Source organism: Echinops telfairi, unplaced genomic scaffold (assembly GCF_000313985.2).
Source record: "Echinops telfairi isolate 266 unplaced genomic scaffold, ASM31398v2 ScPeMD7_12;HRSCAF=54, whole genome shotgun sequence".
NCBI lineage: Eukaryota > Metazoa > Chordata > Mammalia > Afrosoricida > Tenrecidae > Echinops > Echinops telfairi.
Genome location: NW_022103909.1, coordinates 461,315 through 478,063, shown reverse-complemented (window position 1 = coordinate 478,063; position 16,749 = coordinate 461,315). Strand labels below are relative to the sequence as shown.

The 16,749-nt window shown below is 52.9% G+C and overlaps 1 protein-coding gene across 1 annotated transcript; it reads right to left on the bottom strand.

Moving 5' to 3' along the window:
• Positions 1 to 724: 724 nt before the first annotated feature.
• On the bottom strand, positions 725 to 7,623 carry KRT78 (keratin 78). Its single transcript, XM_004711352.1, has 9 exons — positions 7,258 to 7,623; positions 6,684 to 6,904; positions 5,550 to 5,610; positions 5,050 to 5,145; positions 3,924 to 4,088; positions 3,454 to 3,579; positions 1,359 to 1,579; positions 1,071 to 1,105; positions 725 to 990 (listed from the first exon to the last, which is right to left on the bottom strand). The coding sequence occupies exons 1-9, from the start codon at positions 7,621 to 7,623 to the stop codon at positions 725 to 727; spliced, it is 1,557 nt and encodes a 518-aa protein (XP_004711409.1).
• Between the last annotated feature and the right edge of the window lie 9,126 nt (positions 7,624 to 16,749).

Genomic DNA, 16,749 nt, shown 5'->3' with positions numbered 1-16,749 from the left:
GGAGAACTCGGTGCCTCGCTTCCTAAGAGAACCAACAACACAGAGGCCCATGTAGACGATAAGGCCTGTCCATTCCAAACTCCAGATTCTGACCAGTGGGCCTGAGGCTTCCCCTCGGCCCTCTTAAGGGGCAACGTTGGGTCCGTTACTTAGAATCATGGATCAATTATTCGCCTGCGTGAGCTACCGGTGTCCCAGGCAAAGATCAGAGACGAGAGGTGGGCGTGAGGTATGAAGACCCGGGCTTGCTGCCATGGACAGAGGGATGTGGAACCCCCTCCCAGCAGAGCTGATTGTCCCTGGTGACTTCAGAGCACCAGGAAGTCTTTCAGCACCCCCTTAGCAAGGAGCACCCCACTTAGAGATGCTACCTTCCTCCCCCACTGGCCAAGCTTTCTCAGACTTAGTCCCACTCCACCTGGAGGCTTCAGGGAGAGGGGCAGGTGAGGCTGGTTGGCTGGGACTGGAGGGCTGGCCATTGGACACCTTGACTTGGGGTGGACAGGAGGCCAATGAGATGGGCAAGCATTCAGAGCAGCAGACAGGGAATTCTGGGAAGAGGCCGGCAGTAGGACTTTATTAATTTTGCAAAGTCGTGTGAGGCTGGCCTGGGCTATGGGCAGGGAGGTCAGCGCTGGCCAGGCAGAGCATGGTGGGTGATGGGGAGGACGGGGCAGGCCTGACCGATTTGGGAAGGAGGTGGGAACCAGTGCTGCCAGCTCACTCAATATGTGATGGATGTCTTCAGAGTGGACTCGACCGTCTTCTTCAGGATGGTGCTGCAGCTGGAGCCGGAGCTGGAGCCGGAGCCGGACACGGAGCAGGATCCAAACACAGCCCCCTTCCCGGAGTCCAGGACGACACTGGACCCTCCGATCACTTGGCTGGAGCAACTGGCCCCAAAGCTCCCTTTCCAGCCTCCGAATCCACATGTGCCCACCAGGTCTCCACCGGCTCCGCCAGACACGGTGCTGCCACCTCCCACTGCCGCTGCAAGAAGCACACCGGGGTCACAACGTGGACCCGCTCTCCCCTCCGGTGACCCGCTCCCAAAGGCAGCTGATACTCACAGATGGTGACCTGGCTGGTGCACTCCCCAGACATCCTGGAGGAGAGAGAGGAGACATCTCAAGAAAGAGCTTGTGTCTCCGGGAAGCTCCCCTCCCCTCAGCTGGGAAAGCCTGCAATCCCCCAGGTAAAATCCCTCCCTCCGCACAGAGTTGGCCTCCGCCCTTAGTGATTTGCAGTGTCAGGGGCTCTTGCCCTTGGGCAAAGAGAGTGCTGTGTGGGGACCCTCTCCCCATCCCCTACCTCTCTGGGGTCACTGTCCCACGACCCCCACCCCGCCCGCCCCCCACCTGCACTCCTCGCCCTCCAGCAGCCTCCGGTAGGTGGCGATCTCCACGTCCAGGGCCAGCTTGGTGCTGAGCAGCTCCTGGTAGTCACACAGCAGCCGAGCCAGGTCCTGCTTGGCCTTCCGCAGGGCGTCCTCCAGGTCCACCAGCTTGGCCTGAGCGTCCTGGAGGGCCAGCTCCCCGCGCTGCTCCGCATCGGCGATGGCCGACTGCAGGTGGTCATTCTGGGCAGGGGGCCGGGGGAGGAAATGGTGGTGCCCACAGCCCACAGTCCTCGCTGTGAAGAGACCTCGAGGCCCACCAGGACTTCGAGGGCCCAAAAGGACCGCCGGCCACCCCCTCCTCCTTCCCTCTCATTCTAAGTGCCCTACTGCCTCTGGTGCCTCCTGACGGCGTGTCCCCAACTCCTTCCCCCCTCTAGCCCTCGGCCCTGCACCCCGCTTCTCTCAGGGTGCTTTTGCTCTCCCACAAGGATAACTGTCTGTCTCCAGGGATCCTTGACCTTTTAGGACAGCCCCCGGGTCAAACACTGTGTCTGCCATCAGCTCATGTGCCTCAGAGTCTGGTTGAAAAATACATCTCTGCATCTCCCCCACCAATCAGATGCTTACAACCCCCAAGAAAAGACAACCTCCCTGGTCAGCCAGGCATAGAGCCACGTGACATTCCCCTCGAGGCCTTCATGCCGGGCTCGGGGAAGAAGGCATTCCCAAAGGCACTTGTTTTACTCCCAAACAAGCCCCTCGTGGCTGGCGAGGGTGCGCCTTTTACAGCAGGCTGGAAAGGTGGTCCCGGGCAGAGCTGGGACCTACCCCCACCCAGCCGACGTCCAGGCTGCAGCCCAGCACGGGGAGCCCAGTTTATGTTTGTGCACCGGAGGGCAAGGGGCAGTCATGACAGTCCCCAAAGGACCACATTCCCCAAAGGGCCTCTCATAGGAGAAGCCCATCGGGGTGTGTGTGTGTGTGTGTGTGTGTGTGTGTGTGTGTGTGTGTGTGAGACTGTGATTCCCAGGCGTGGGTACATAGCACCCGACAACCAGAGCAAAGGGTCCTAATTCACTTAAGAAGCATGGCAGCCACAGGCCTGTCACCTCCAGCCTGTGCCAAAGAACAGCAGGTGAGGGGTGCCGGATTCAGTCTCGGCTTCAAAGGACCTGCTCTGAGACCTTTCCCGGGTCCTGTGTGGGAAGTGGATTAGCCAAGGATGGCCGGCCAGATGGAAGGGACCCCCGAACTTTTGTCTGGACTCTCACCCTTCTGTGGGTCCCCACGACTCTTTGGGTTTGGGCACAATGAGTGCCAAAACATCTTGATGATTTAAGAATTTGGGATCTTCCCACATCTGAAAACGAGCCGCCCGCCCCCCCAAGGGAGCCCCTCCCCACCCCTGTCGCCCCTTCCTCCACCTCCCTCTGTTCATTCCTGCAGAATGAGAGGCACCAGCAGCATCCTCCTGGGGCCGAGCAGAGCACCTGTCACCCTCTCCCACCCCTCGTCTTGCCTGCTCTTTGCAGTTGGCCCTCATCTTCCCTAACGGACGAGGGAAAGAGTACGCTGCTTCTGGTGTTCAGAAGAGAACCGTGCTCCACTGGCTCTTAGGGCTGGGCCCTCTCAGAAGTAGAGCACCCAGCCTTTCTTCCAAGACACCGCTAGGTGGGCTGAGAGCTCAACCAGAGACGCACACCCCTCCCCAAAAGGGGACCAGACAATTCAGTGCTCAATTGGCCTTGACGTCCCTGCTGAGCTTGAGAGGCAGAAGTCAAAAGAAGAGAAAAGAGAAGAGATGAGCCAGCCCTTTCCCCAAGAAGTGGAAAGCAGAATGGACGTGATTATCGTGGGACCGGCAACCTCCTGGGGTGGTAGCTCCATCCCTCTCCCTCCAAACCCCCCCCCCCAAAATGCAGGCCAGAACTTATAGGCAGAAGGCTGAATATATCCTAACTGGGACCTGGGACTCTCTCCACCCCAAGTTATTGAAATCTCCATCCTATTTCAGCTTAAAACTAGTGGCGGCTGGAGAGCGAGAAACTGGGGAGCCGAGAGAACATGAGGAGGCCAAGGCGATAGGGGGGCGCGGACGGCTTGGGGAGACTTGCCTGCTTCCTGAGGGTCTGCATCTGGCTCTGCAGCCTCTGGATTGCCTGGTGCAGCTGGGAGATCTGGGCTCTGCTTTCGCGGATGCTGTCCCCGTGGGACTGGACGGATGCCTCAAGCTCACAGTACTGGGGGAGGAAGCAGGGGTGGCATGCTTGGTGGAGATGGCCCTCACCTTTGACCCCAAGAGGAGACCGTTTGCTCTCAAGTCTTTTCCTCCTGATAACCTCATTTGTGGTGGAGATGAAAGCACTGGGACCAAGAAACAATAGGAGGGTTTGTTATTTTTTTGCAAGTCTAAAGTCTTCTCTTCAGTGACCTGGTCTCCCTGGAGGGGTAGGAAAGAAACGGCCAGCTCCACACAGCTCAGGACCTTCGGGGGATTATTAAAACAACCCCAGTGGGACAGAGATGGAGGTTGGCATGGAGACCCAGCCTGTCCCGGCCGAGAGCGTCCCCCTCATTCGCACACCTTGGTCTGGTACAGAGCCTCCGCCTCGGCCTTGCTGGTTCGAGCGACCTCCTCATACTGGGCCTGGACCTTGGTGATGATGTCGCTGAAGTCCAGGCAGCGGTTGTTGTCCATGGACAGCACCACGGACGTGTCACCGACCTGGGTCTGAAGTTGGCTCAACTCCTACAGGAAATATTGACTCAGTTCCACCAGCCCTTGGGAGGCCAGGCAAATGGGCAGGAACGCCTAGACTCTCTCTCGGCTCTCTTGTCCAGGCAAAGGCCCCTGTGGGGCTCCACCTGTCCTTTTCGGAAAGGACGTTTGTAGGTGATGGTTTCTAAAGGCCCTTCGTGTTTCCCTATCAAAGAAAATAGCTGGCCAGGCCTTCTATCTATTGCCTGGTCCCACTGCTTCTCCACCCTCATGTCACGCTCCTCTGCGCTACTGGGAGCACCTACACCTAGTGAGCCACCTCCCTGCATCTTGTCAAAGACACCAGGCAGGCTCCTAACTGTCACCTTGCACCTGTTGCTCCCTCTACACGGAGTCCCCAGATGCCCACCACCATTGCTGGTTTCCTCGCCCCGTTCAACTCTTGCCTCAAATGTTGCCTTCCGAACAGAGTCTAACCAGACCACCATTTTTTTCAAATTGCCACCTGCCCTGTGCCCCATCCCTGCATTCCCAGTTCTCCTTACCCTGTTCTAAGTTCTCTCTCCCCCCATAACGTATATTGCCTTTGAGCATGCTCTAGAATGCACTTCTTTCCTGAGCCTGTTCTGTCAGATGTTGGGCCTGGACGCTCCGACCTAAAAACCTGCGGAGTAGCCAGCCACTGGCTGTCTTGGCTCCCGGCCTTGCGCGGAACTGTGCTCCCCGGGGTTTTCAGGGGCTGCTGTTTTGGAAGTAAGTTTCCAGGCCTTTCTTCCAAATCAATCCCAGAGGGACTCAAGGCCCCCCGCACATTTGGTTAGTAGCTGAACGCTTGCCCCACCGGCCTCCTCTAAGGATTCACGCCACAGTAAGTCCCTGGAGACTGTTTGCCCAATGACTGTGTCCCGGGGCTGTGTCTCCTGGCCAGTTTTCCACCTGAGCCATCAGGAATGCCCCCGCCCTCTCGCCTCGCTGTTTGGGGGAGCCTTACTTCTTCATACAGACGCCTCAAGAAGCAGACGTACTCTCTCAGCACCTCCAGCTTGCCTTCCAACTCCATCTTGCCCAGGAAGGCTTCATCCACATCCTGGAGACAGCAACACAGACACCAGATAGCTTCCCCATCCTCTTGGTGACCCCTGTTCTCTGGCTCGGGAATTCTGTTCACCCACTACCCCACACCCACCCACCACCTTCCAGACCTGTCTCTCTCTCCCATCTCTGACACTGCCCCTACTCTCAACCTCAGGACTTACTCCTTCCTGGATAAATCTCAACACCCCCCCACCGCCTCTCACAAAGTGACCCCCAGAGCTCGCCACGCTACCCATCATCTGGGTCTCATCTTGGGGTCTTGGGGACTAGGTCCCCAAATGTCCATTTCCCTGGGGGAGCCTGACAGACCTCCTCCTTAAGGATCTCGGCCCTCCTAAACATTGTGCACAGTGGCCGCCCAGAACCAGAGTGGAGGAGCAGCCGCTGACCCCTCACCTTTTTGAGGACCACAAAGTCATTCTCCACGGTGGCACGGGTGTAGGCCTCTTGCTCATACCTAGCAAACAATGAGAGAGAGAGAAAGAGAGAGACCTGAGGTGCTAGACCCAGCAGCTGCCCCTGCCTCCAGACATGACCTTCCGGGAGAAACCACCCTTTCCTTCCAATGCTCCGAAGCCAGGACCCTACCACCAGCTCCTGGCTTCCCTCTTTCCCAGTGACCTCCCTCTGTGCCACTCTATAAGCCCAGAGCCCTTAAAGACACAAAGTGACCTTGTGTCGTCATTGACAAGACTCGTCCAAATGCCTCGTCTCCTCGCTGCTCACAGCCATCATCGGTGGGAGCCCGTTTGGGCTCTAAGGTTTCTAGCAACATGCAGATTATTTGGAGAACGGCTTCTAGCATTCTACAGATGATTTGGAGAATGGCTTCTAGCATCCTATAGATTATAGGGAGGTCCACAGATTCTAGCTCTGATCTTGGGGCTCCTTCCAGGGCCCCCCACTGCCCAACCCATCCTCCCTACAGCCCTGAAAGGTCATGAAAGGAAGAGCTGACACTTCCCAGCATGTAGACATGAACCCCGGGGCTGGGAGAAAGGAAGCACTTGCTCTTTCCTTCTGGTTCCCCAAACGCGAGGTGCTTGTGAGTCGGCGACTCTCTCTGGGCCACCAGGTGACCCAGGTGTGGAGCTCAGAAGCACAACCCAGGCGTGAATCATGCCTGGAGATGGTCCCACAGAATTGATTCCTATCCAGTCCTGACACCAGAGAACATGAGTCACATTCGGTCATAGCCTGCTGAACAGGAATGTCTCCTGAAAAACACAGGCCCTTCCCCGCCCTGAGCAGAAACAGGGATCCTCAGAGCAGGGGCTTCCTAGAACTGGGTGGCAGCCCTGCCTCCAAGGCGCCCAAGGTCGGGGAAGGAGGCTGCTGGGACTCCTTTACCTGTAGCAGGTGGCCCATGCTGAGAGTCACAGGCAATGGGGATGCAGGGGTGGAGGGGGGATGCTTCCGGGACAGCCAGGCCTGCCTGTCTGGGACCTCAGCATGGGGGAGACCCTCTGCCTGGCACACCTCCTGGATGCCCTAGGCCCTGGAAAAATGCTGGGGCGTGGCTGTGCTTACTTGGCCTTGTACTCCTCCTCCTGGTTCCGGAACGTTGTCAGCTCGGCGTCCAGAGCCCGTCGATCTCTCTGGAGCTCCTCCACCCGATGCCTGAGTTGGCTGAAGTACGCTTCAAAGACAGAGTCCAGGCTCTGCTGGCGGCCACTCACCCCCTGCTGCTGCTGCTGGAGCAGGTGCCACTTGGTCTCCAGCACCTTGTTCTGCTGCTCCAGGAACCGCACCTACAGGCCCAGCAGGGGATCCCTAAGGCTCCGGTCCAGAGGACTTCGTGGATGGAGCATCCGGAAAGTAAAGCCTTAGGGGCCCCCCAGTCAGTCCGCATTTTCCTGACTCCCTACCCAGGCGGTGTGGTGGGAATCCTTGGGCCTTCACCGGGATGTGATCCCATTTAAGAGATCGTAAGGCATAATACTGGCCTGCTGAGGCCCGAGCGTGAAAGAAGGGGGCTCCCAGCAGAATGACAGATACCCCAGAAGGACTGCCGTACTGCAGAAGTCGTCAGAAACACCGGAGGAAGAAGCCAGGCCACCCCACTCTCTAGCCCATCATGACAGACACAGGATTGGCCTCTCACCTTGTCGATGAAGGAAGCAAACTGGTTGTTGAGGGCCCTGATCTCCTGGGTCTCCTGGGTCCTCACCGTCTGGAACTGGGAATCGATCTCAACCTTCAATGGGCTCAGTAGCTGCTGGTTGATGGTCACTTCTTGGATGCCCCCCGGAGGGCACTGGGAAAGCCCAGACCCACCCCTGCCCCCTCCAAACCACTTCCCCAGCCTTCCTCCTGACCCCCAGGCGCTTCCGCTGGAAGCCCTTCTGCATCCCCGGAAGGGACTAAGGCTTCTGCTACTGAAGCTGCTCCTGGCTGGGGCCCCCGAGGGACCAGAACAGGCTGAGTGGGCACTGAAGCCCCTCTGGGCCCGACCTGGAGAGAGAGACATGGTGGGGACAGACCACTGGGCACCCAGCTGTCGCTGCTGTCAGCAGACTCGCTGATTCTCGGGGTGTGTGAGTTCCTGCCCTGGGGCCACGGCACGGGACTTTTATCCCCTCCCTGTGCCTGGGCTGGGCCTTGGAGAGCAAGATGCCCGTGGCCTGACTGTGTCTGGCACCTGGCTCCAACTGACCTATCCTGACACAGTGGCCTCCCAGCCACGTGCACAGCCCAGGGAGAAGCGGCCCAGACCCTGATCCCTGAGTCCCCAGGCTGCGAGCGGGGCGCTGGAGCGTGCCCCCGGGTCACGGAAGCAGCCAGATGGCAGCACGTTATGCTGGCCGTGGGAGGGGTGGCCCTGAGCTAGGCCTTCAAGGAGGATTCAAAGAAGAGAGGAGACAGGTGAGTGAAGAGAAGATGGCTGGGCCTGCAAGCGTTGAAGGAGGAAAGCCCTTGGTGGCACGACAAAGCTGGCACGTCAATAGAGCTGTTGTGGTCGTCGTTGGCTAAAGGACACTCGGGACTTGGAAGTGAAACCGAAAAACAGGGCACCCAAGTCCCTCCTCTAGCCCAACCCAGCAATCACGCAGGAGACACCACCCTAACCACACCAGGCTCTCCGTCGAGGATGGCCCAGAAGCGGCTCCGAGCCCTTCCACAGACACCCAGACGCCAGCCCCATCCCGCTGGGGTGAAGCACGGCACTGGCTCAGGGACAAGCCCGAGGCCGCCAGGCTCAGAAACAAAATGTTCGCTTGGAAAAAAAACAAAAACAAACAAACACTCTGTTGGACCTCTGAGAGCAGGCACCAGACATTGGGGGGTACCACGCCAGGAAGTTTTAGGGCTATTGTAGTCGAGCACAGCCTCTCATCTGGAAGGACACCTTCCAGAAGCCCCCAGCTCAGCTTCTGCAAGGCTGCAGGCCTAGTTGGGCACCTGTGGATTTTAGAAAGCGCCGGAACATCTTCTTTTCAAGGTGGGAAGGCTATTTCTCCTGGCCCCACACTTCTCCGGAGCCGGGTGGACCTCTGAAGCCGTGGGAGGGGCGCAAGGGCCTGTGCTGGTGCCCATCAAAGCCAGGATGGCCAGAGACGTGCCTGCTCAACCCTGGAGTCGCATGCTATGAGGAAGTCAGGCTCAGTAATGTGAACAAGCTGGTAAACACTCCACCTGAGGCCACACAATGGTGCCTCCCTCCCTCCAGGGGATTAGAGACCCCTTCCTCCTTCCCCGAGCCCCATCCTGGATGAAACTCAACTTCAGATGACCTCCAAGTGAAAAGGAAGGGCCTTTGGGTGGGGAGAGCATTAGGGTTCACGGGACAGGGATGGGGGCAGGTGAGGGAAGGAGAAGCAAGACAAGAACCAAGGAGGAGAGTCAAGTGCCCCCGGGGACTCGGCCTGGGGTCAGTGTGAACCAAAAACCAAACACCCCACACACACACCATCCAGTCAATGCGCACTCAGACAGACGACCCTGTCACTCCCGCAGGGTGGAACGTCCTTGTGCCTGTCTGAGACAGCCTTGGCTCTCTCCCAAAAAGTAGCTGGTGGTTTCGAACTTCAGACCTTGAGGATCTCGGCCCATAAAGAGCTAGGAACCGGGCTGAATATCACAGAGGACTCACCTCCAACCCACGCACCTCCTTGACTCCTCAGATCCATAAATGCTGCTGTCATCTACTTTGAGGGGGAAACTAAACACAACAAGAACACAGACCAGTCTCCATCCGGTATGCTCCAAAAGGCTGCAACCTCCTCCACAGAAACTGCACCCCAGGGGGGTCTCTTGGCTGGTTTTGCCAAAGTCAGTCCCTCACTCTTTCTTTCTAGAAGCAAGGTTTGGTGCCATCTGTCTGGGCTTCTTGAAAGTGCTTGAGAAGGGCTCTTGTGACCCCGGATTAAGGGTGGAAGAGAGAGGTCACACTTTGGATGGGGAAAAAGCCCCCTCCAGGGAGCTTCCCCATATCTGCAATTCTGCGATGAAGGGAGTTTCCTTCGAGCCATCTAGTTCAGTGGCCTTGTTTCACTCCGAGATCCTGAGGGGGCGGGGGAGGGAGCAGAGACTGCACCTTTGGGTAACCTAAGAGGTTGCACCCGATGACCTCTCAGCCTGCTTGGGCCCCTCCCTCAGGAATCCCAGTGCCAGGCCCAAGCCACGTCCATCAGGATAGGAGCCAGGACTCCCACACAGATCAGACCACTGCCCATGCAGCAGCCCACGGTGAACCTCCCCTTCTTCCCTGCTGCCGCCCACCTTTCCAGCTTGCCAAGGCAACCAGGCCCCACCTGCCTCATGAGGCCATGACATCGGTGTTGCCCGCCATTCCCTCCAGCTCAGGGTCTGGCACGTGCTAGGCTGAGATCCGTAGTTATTTTGTGAGATGAACTCATATCCCCGAAGTTACCCAGGAACCTTCTGGAATTCCTAGATTCGTCAACGCTGCTGTTTGTTTGGAAATTGCCATTCTATTGACGCTCACGCACGGGCAACACCGTTTGTATACAAGTGCATCCCAGAGGGTTTCCATGGCTGGTTTTCCAGAAGTTGATCCTCAGGCCCCCCTCATATATGCATAGCTGTATACACACACGCATACATACATGTGACTATGTGTGGGTACGCACTAGTGGTGAAGAGATTGACAAAATGGCATGGCAGGTTGAAAGCTAGGTCCCTTCCTGGCTGAGAGATTTTTCTCTGCACACGAAATACGCAGAGCGATCCCAACTCCTGCAGCTGCGAAGGGACATGTGGCTCTGCCACGGACTGAACCGTGAGCCCAGGAGTGCTGAGGATCTGGTGTAACATCGCTCAGTCTTTCCTTCTCTGGGGGAGCCTTCTTTGACCATAGCTCAGCACGACAGTGTCTCCCCACCCTGGTCCTCACCTCTGGGAAAGCCCTGGAAAGTGCAGCTTCTTGTAATGCTCTAGCAGCTCCTCCAATCCTCATCCCAGTGCCCCTGCCTGCACCGCTCCTTTCCCTGCACCACCCTAAATCCCCCCCAGCCACCACTACAACTCCTCAGCCGCCTTCTCACTGAAAGCGCGACAGCCCACCCAGAAACTGTCGCCTGGGCACATCAACGGGGAGCAGCCAAAAACTCAAGGCCAATTCCGAAAAGGACGGGGAACAAGAGGTTGTCATTGATGATGTCAAGTGGATCTTACCTGGAAACAGAGAAGATCAGAAAGATGCTTCCCTGTGTTGTATTGACTAAGGCATTCATTAGACTGTGCGGATCACAGCAAACTGCCGAGAAGATTGGAAACAATGAGAATCCCAGCACACTTCATTGTGCTGATGCAGGACCTGTGCATAGACCAAGAGGCTGGGATTTGGACAGAACAAGGAGATATCATTTGGTTTAAAATCAGTCAAGGTGTGAATCCTTTCCGTCAGTATTGTAGCCTTTCACCACACTGCTTCAGTCTGTATGGTAATCAAATAATCCAAGACAGTTTGAGGATTGAATGAAGACGCATTAACAACCGGTGGTATACGGATGACACAAATTGGCTTGATGAAAGTGAAGAAGAGTTGAAGCACTTGCTGATGCAGATCAAAGACCACAGCCTTCAGTGCGGATCACACCTCAATCGATATAATTTTTTAAAAATCCTCTCAACCAGAGCAATAGACACCATCATGATAAATGGGAAAGAGATTAGAGTTGCCAAAGATTTCATTTTACTTGGATCCACATCCAACACTCATGGAAGCGGCAGTCAAGAAATTAAAGGATATATTGGCTTAAGCGATGAAGCCTGGTGGTGCTGTGGGGAAACTCTTGAACTGTTAACAGCAAGGTCGGCGGTTCAAATTCGCCAGCTACTCTGTGGAAGAAAAGTGAGGCTACCTGCTCTTGTAATATTTATAGCCCAAAACCCTACATAGGGTCTTTGAGTCAGCATCCACTCTAATGACAATGGTTTGGGGATTTGCTGTTCCATTGACCGAATCTGCTGCAAAAGACTTCTTTATCATATTAAAAAGCAAACGTCTCTAACCCTAAGCTAAGAACAGTTAGTTCTTATGATGTGACGCTACTCAGTATTTGCTCTCATGCAGTGATCACTGAAGATATAGATGTTGTGGCTAAATGTGGTGAAGAAATCAGATGGTGACTCGCTCTCAGAAAGACTAGCATCTGGGGTCTGAAAGGTTTGCCTTAAAACAAGCAGCCATCTAAGTGAGGTGTCAGCTAAGGGGATAGAGAAGGAGCACAAGAGCTGTGTGATCCAAGGACTGTCAATAATAAAATACAAGATCAAAGGAGGAAATTGTATCAGAGCTTAAATTCTGAGCACCAGTTTTTAGAAGGCTATGGATGACAATGAAAGCCCAACTCCTTTTGCAAAGTCCCCACCCAGATTAAAGCCTCCATTGACCTCCCTGAGGCCATGGACCAGGGACATGAATAGTCTTGCCATCAGACAGAGTCCCCTAGAAAATGGATTTCTGCAGATATAACCTATGGCCATTTGTGGTCCCTTTAATTCTTTCTAGTTTCTGTGATCTCCTGCTTTCTTTTAGATGGAGATTTTTCTGTGTTTTACTTTTGTTGCTGTTGGAGTGTGTGTGTGTGTGTGTGTGTGTGTGTGTGTGTGTGTTGTTTTGGGTCTGATTTTCTTTATATGAAGTCCAGGATAGGTAATCCATACAGACAATAACTACATTATTTGTTCCTTAGAGTTATGACTGGGGAGACTGGGGGCAATGAGGACCTAATAATAATGAGTACAAGAATAAATAAAGCATTCCAAAACTGCACAACTGTCTTTACTATGTTTAAACAACTGGATTATCGCATGTGAATGATATATCAATAAAACCGGTTTTTAAAAAAAGCATGACTATGGTTACTAAGCCACTGTATTTTTCAATTGCCTCATATGTTTGTGAAAATTAGAAAATGAATAAGGAAAATAGAAGAGTGATTGATGTCCTTGAATTATGGTGTTGTTGAAGAATGGGCTGTCAGGAAAGAACAAATGTGTCTTAGAAGGAGTATAGCCCAAATGTTCCTTAGAAGGGAGGAACATTTGTCTTACGTACTTTGAAGAAGCAATTGAGAAGGACTTGTCCTATCACGCTTGGATAAGTAGAAGATCGGTGAACAAGAACACTTTGGGGGACATGGATGTCAGTGACTGCAGCCATGGATTCAAGCCCAGCCAGGCGTGTGAGGATGCGAAGGACCAGCAGCGATTTGTTCTGTTGTCCATAGGAGTGCTCTGAGTTGGAGCCAACTCAACAACTCCTAACAATGACAACAGCAGCACCTACTGTGTGCTAGGCCCCACGCCGAGAATTAGGAATTGAGCAGAGACCAAGATCCTGTCCCTGCACCAAGAGACCTTGGAGCGCGGTGAAGAAACAGACATTAAACCAGTAATTAGACAAATAATTATCTGCAATTATGATAAGGAGAGAAAAGTACAGGGCACGAAAGAGACCTCGCCTGCTTTGTCTTCTGTGTTCTCCGTGGACATGCCAGGAAGATTCCCGCACCAAAGCGGGACTTGCTCTTCCCTCTTCCTGGAATACTCCTCCCCAGGTTTCCAGACCGTTTGGCCCCTTGTTCCTATAATGTACATTTTAAAGTCACCCTCTCTGGCCACCCTACAGCAAAATTGCAACACTGAGGCCCATCCCTGCTCTGATGCGTCTTAGCCTCTCTCCGGGCTTTATTGCTCGCTCCTTAGCACGTGCACTTCCTTCCCTGCCATGTGTTTTACATGATGACGCCCTTTTGTTGGTCTCTCTGCAACAGCAGGCGTGCTCCATGAAGACAGGGAGTGGTCAGCTGTGCTGTCTTCTGTGTCCCCTGCACGTAGGACAATGCTTGGAACGCAGGAGGCATTCAATAGGTATTTGTTGTAGGAGTGAGTCCCCTTTCAATTTCATCTCATTGATTTTCTCCCATCTTCCACCTGTTCTATTATGTGACCCATTAAGCATTCCCACCCACCCACCAAGCTTAGGGGCGTTGGTGCATGTGAGAGCCGTGGTTTTGTTACGTTGTGTATGTGTGTGAGGACAGCGTGTGATTAAGCATCTATTTGGACCAGTCGCTATAGGGTCACTATGAGTCAGAATAACAGAGGTGACAGTGCGCTTGGTTTGAATTTGAGCCAGGGAAGTCTCTGAATGGCATAGGCTGCTTATGATCAGCTGATCATGCGAAGGTTCAAATGCACCCAGAAGCCCCATGGAAGAAAGGCCTGGTGACCTTTCAGAGTGTGAGCAGAGGCAGATGGCCACTATCCCAAGGATATAGAACTGATGGTCATTGGATTTGGATGCCAATCTCTTGCCTCGAGGGTGCTCAATGAGTGGTAGCCCAGGACTACCATATACTTACTATTTTAATGCCTTCCTTGCTTTACTTAGCTATGCATTGGTGTGGTAGGCCTGGTTCTGCCACTGTCAACGAATACTTGAAAGTTTTGCCTTTATAGCCAACTCCCAGTGTTTGTGTAAATAGTGTCTGGTCACTTCAAAGTCTAATCTGTACAAGTCAATAATTCGTGTATTAGAGTTTGTAGCCAGCTTATACTTGAATAATCTTCTTTTCTTGACTGTGTTTTAAATTCTATGCCATTACCTAAATTAATGACACTATCAATAGAATTACCATATGCCTCATGGGGATGATTGATAATGTTCTCTAACATAAAATGATAATGATGTCTCTAAGGTGAGCCAGAGAAAGCTATATACCAGAGATGTGAGAATGGATCCTGGGGTTGCTCTTAATTCTGGCTCCAATCTAAGAACACGTAGCTCTTAAGACATGGCCCTACTTGATCCTCGCCCTCATGAAGAAATCATTGAAGCTATGAGTGCTCTAGCAAAGTGTGGTGAAGAAACTAGATGGTGCCTGGCTAAAGGCTTGTTCAAGCAAGCAGCCATCTAAGTAACACACCAACTCAGTCCAGGCCAGCCTGTGTGAGCCAAGGATTGCAAATAATATCATCCAAATCCGAAGGAGGGAGCTTAGATTGTGAAACCCAGGTTGCAGAAGGTTGTGGATGACAGTGGAAGCCCAAAAGCCACCTGCAGGGTCCACACATAGATGAAGCCTCCGGGGAAACCCCTCTGACCACAGTCCAGGGATGTGGACAGCCTTGCTGTCAGACAGAGAGTAGTATACAGGCTATTCTAGCAGATATAATTAGGTTAAAATAGCATCTGACTTTACCCCCCGTTTAACCCATTTGAAAGTTGTATTGGTTTGGGGTTTGGTTTTGTTTATTTGTTTGTTTGTTTGTTTGTTTGTTTGTTTTCAGTGGATTAAGCCTCCAGTGAGTTCCCTCTGAACATAGACCAGGGCTGTGAATAGCCTTGTTATCATGCAGAGTATATTGGAAAGTGGATTATGGCAGATATAGTTAGGTTAAAATTTAACACTTTATCGTTTGATCTCCCTTTTGACCCATTTTAAAGTTGTTCTGATTTTTAATATTTTCTGCCTTCTTTTCTATTGAGATTTTCCTCTCTTTCATTTTGTTATTGTGGCTAGCTTTTTGGGTTTCTGTGTGTTTGTCGGTAGATGAAGTCCAGGATGGGTGGGTCTATAGCGGCAGTCACTGGGTGAATGGTTTCTCGGGGTGATGGCGGGAGGCTGGGGGAAATGAGGAGCTTACAACAATGAGTACAAGAAATAAGGAGGTGTTCTAAAGTTGATCATGAGGATGACTGTGCAATTCTTCTCGAAACGATGAAACTCTTGGATTGTGTCACTTGCGGATGATGTCCAATAAAATTGCCTTGAAAAAAAAGATTACAGCCAAGAAAACCCCATGGAATAGGGCTACCTGACACATGGGGTCCCTGTGAGTCAGACTCAGCTCAGTGGGGTGTGGGTGAGCACTAAGCCAAGTGATGAGGGAGAGACAAGATGAATAAGTGCCATCCCCTCCCAAATCCCCTGGAGGATCGGACTTGACAGTAAGAAATCCAGAGAAGAGGTAGGGTGGGAGCTAAGGAAGATGGCGTTGGGTTTCAAGTTTGAGTGCTTATGTAACGGTAGGGATGCCTCTTTCCAACCTCACCCAGTGGCGTGGTCTTGGAGGACAGCAAGACCTGGGAGAATGGCAAGAACAGGAAACGCTGCTAGCAGCCTGCCCTTGCAGCCACAGGGTGTCCTCTGGGAATCTACCCAGTGGTACTTTCCTCCCTCCCTGATGTTTCACATCTTCTCTGCAAGGACACCAAAAGGTACAGATGTGCCAACACATTAATATGCACCAAATGTCTTGTTGTACCCCAGTGCCCTCTGTCTGGTCCACAGTAACTACTGTCCTTGGGCTATTTTAGCCAACAATAAAATAATGAATGAGACCTGCATGCCAGGCCCTATTCTAAGAGCTTTTTCAGGCACTATGCATTTCATCCTAACACCTATGAAGCCGGTTCGATCACTGTCACCATCGTGCAGAAGGGGAAAGTGAGGCACAGAGAGAACAAAAACATTCCAGGACCACACAGCCAGTAAGCCATCGAACCAGGATTTGGACCTGAGTAGGTGAGCCCCAGGGCCTTTGCACCTGACCACCACACAGTGCTCCTCTCAGAGACCCAGAAAGATCCACGGTAAAGGACAGGCTAGCCAAGCGAAGCCCAGAGAGGTAAAACACCTTATCCAAGGTCAACTGCAGCAGGGGGAAGAACTTATGTGAGAACCCGAAACAAACCCGCTGCCTTCTAGATGAGCCGGACTCCCAGTGACCCTACAGAACAAAGCAGAACTGCCCTATGGGGTTCCCCATAGGGGAACCTTTGTGTTTATCATTATTTTAATGGTTTTATTAAACTATTTATCATTTACATACCATGAAATTCAGCCTTTTCCCCATGCTAAAAAGGGTTGCACAATCATCACAATGTTAGAACATTTTCTTCTTTCTTATACTCGCCGTGATTAGCTCCCCGTGTTCCCCCAACCTTCCTTGCCACCACCACCCCAAAAAAACTATTAATCCAGTTACTGTCTCTATAGATTTACAGATCCTAGATTTCATATCAGGAAAAACTTTTAAATAAGTCAATAAAAGAGAAAAACCTCAATCACAACGAAAGCAGAAAATAAGGCCACCCCCAGAGTGACGCTGTCACTGCGAT

Coding starts and splice junctions, on each gene's coding strand:
- KRT78 (XM_004711352.1), bottom strand. CDS start 7,623: ATGTCTCTCTCTCCAGGTCGGGCCCAGAGGGGCTTCAGTGCCCACTCA. Junction 1,580..3,453: donor TGCAGACCCTCAGGAAGCAG/GCAAGTCTCCCC, acceptor CCCCCTGCCCAG/AATGACCACCTGCAGTCGGC. Junction 1,106..1,358: donor CTGGAGGGCGAGGAGTGCAG/GTGGGGGGCGGG, acceptor TCTCTCCTCCAG/GATGTCTGGGGAGTGCACCA.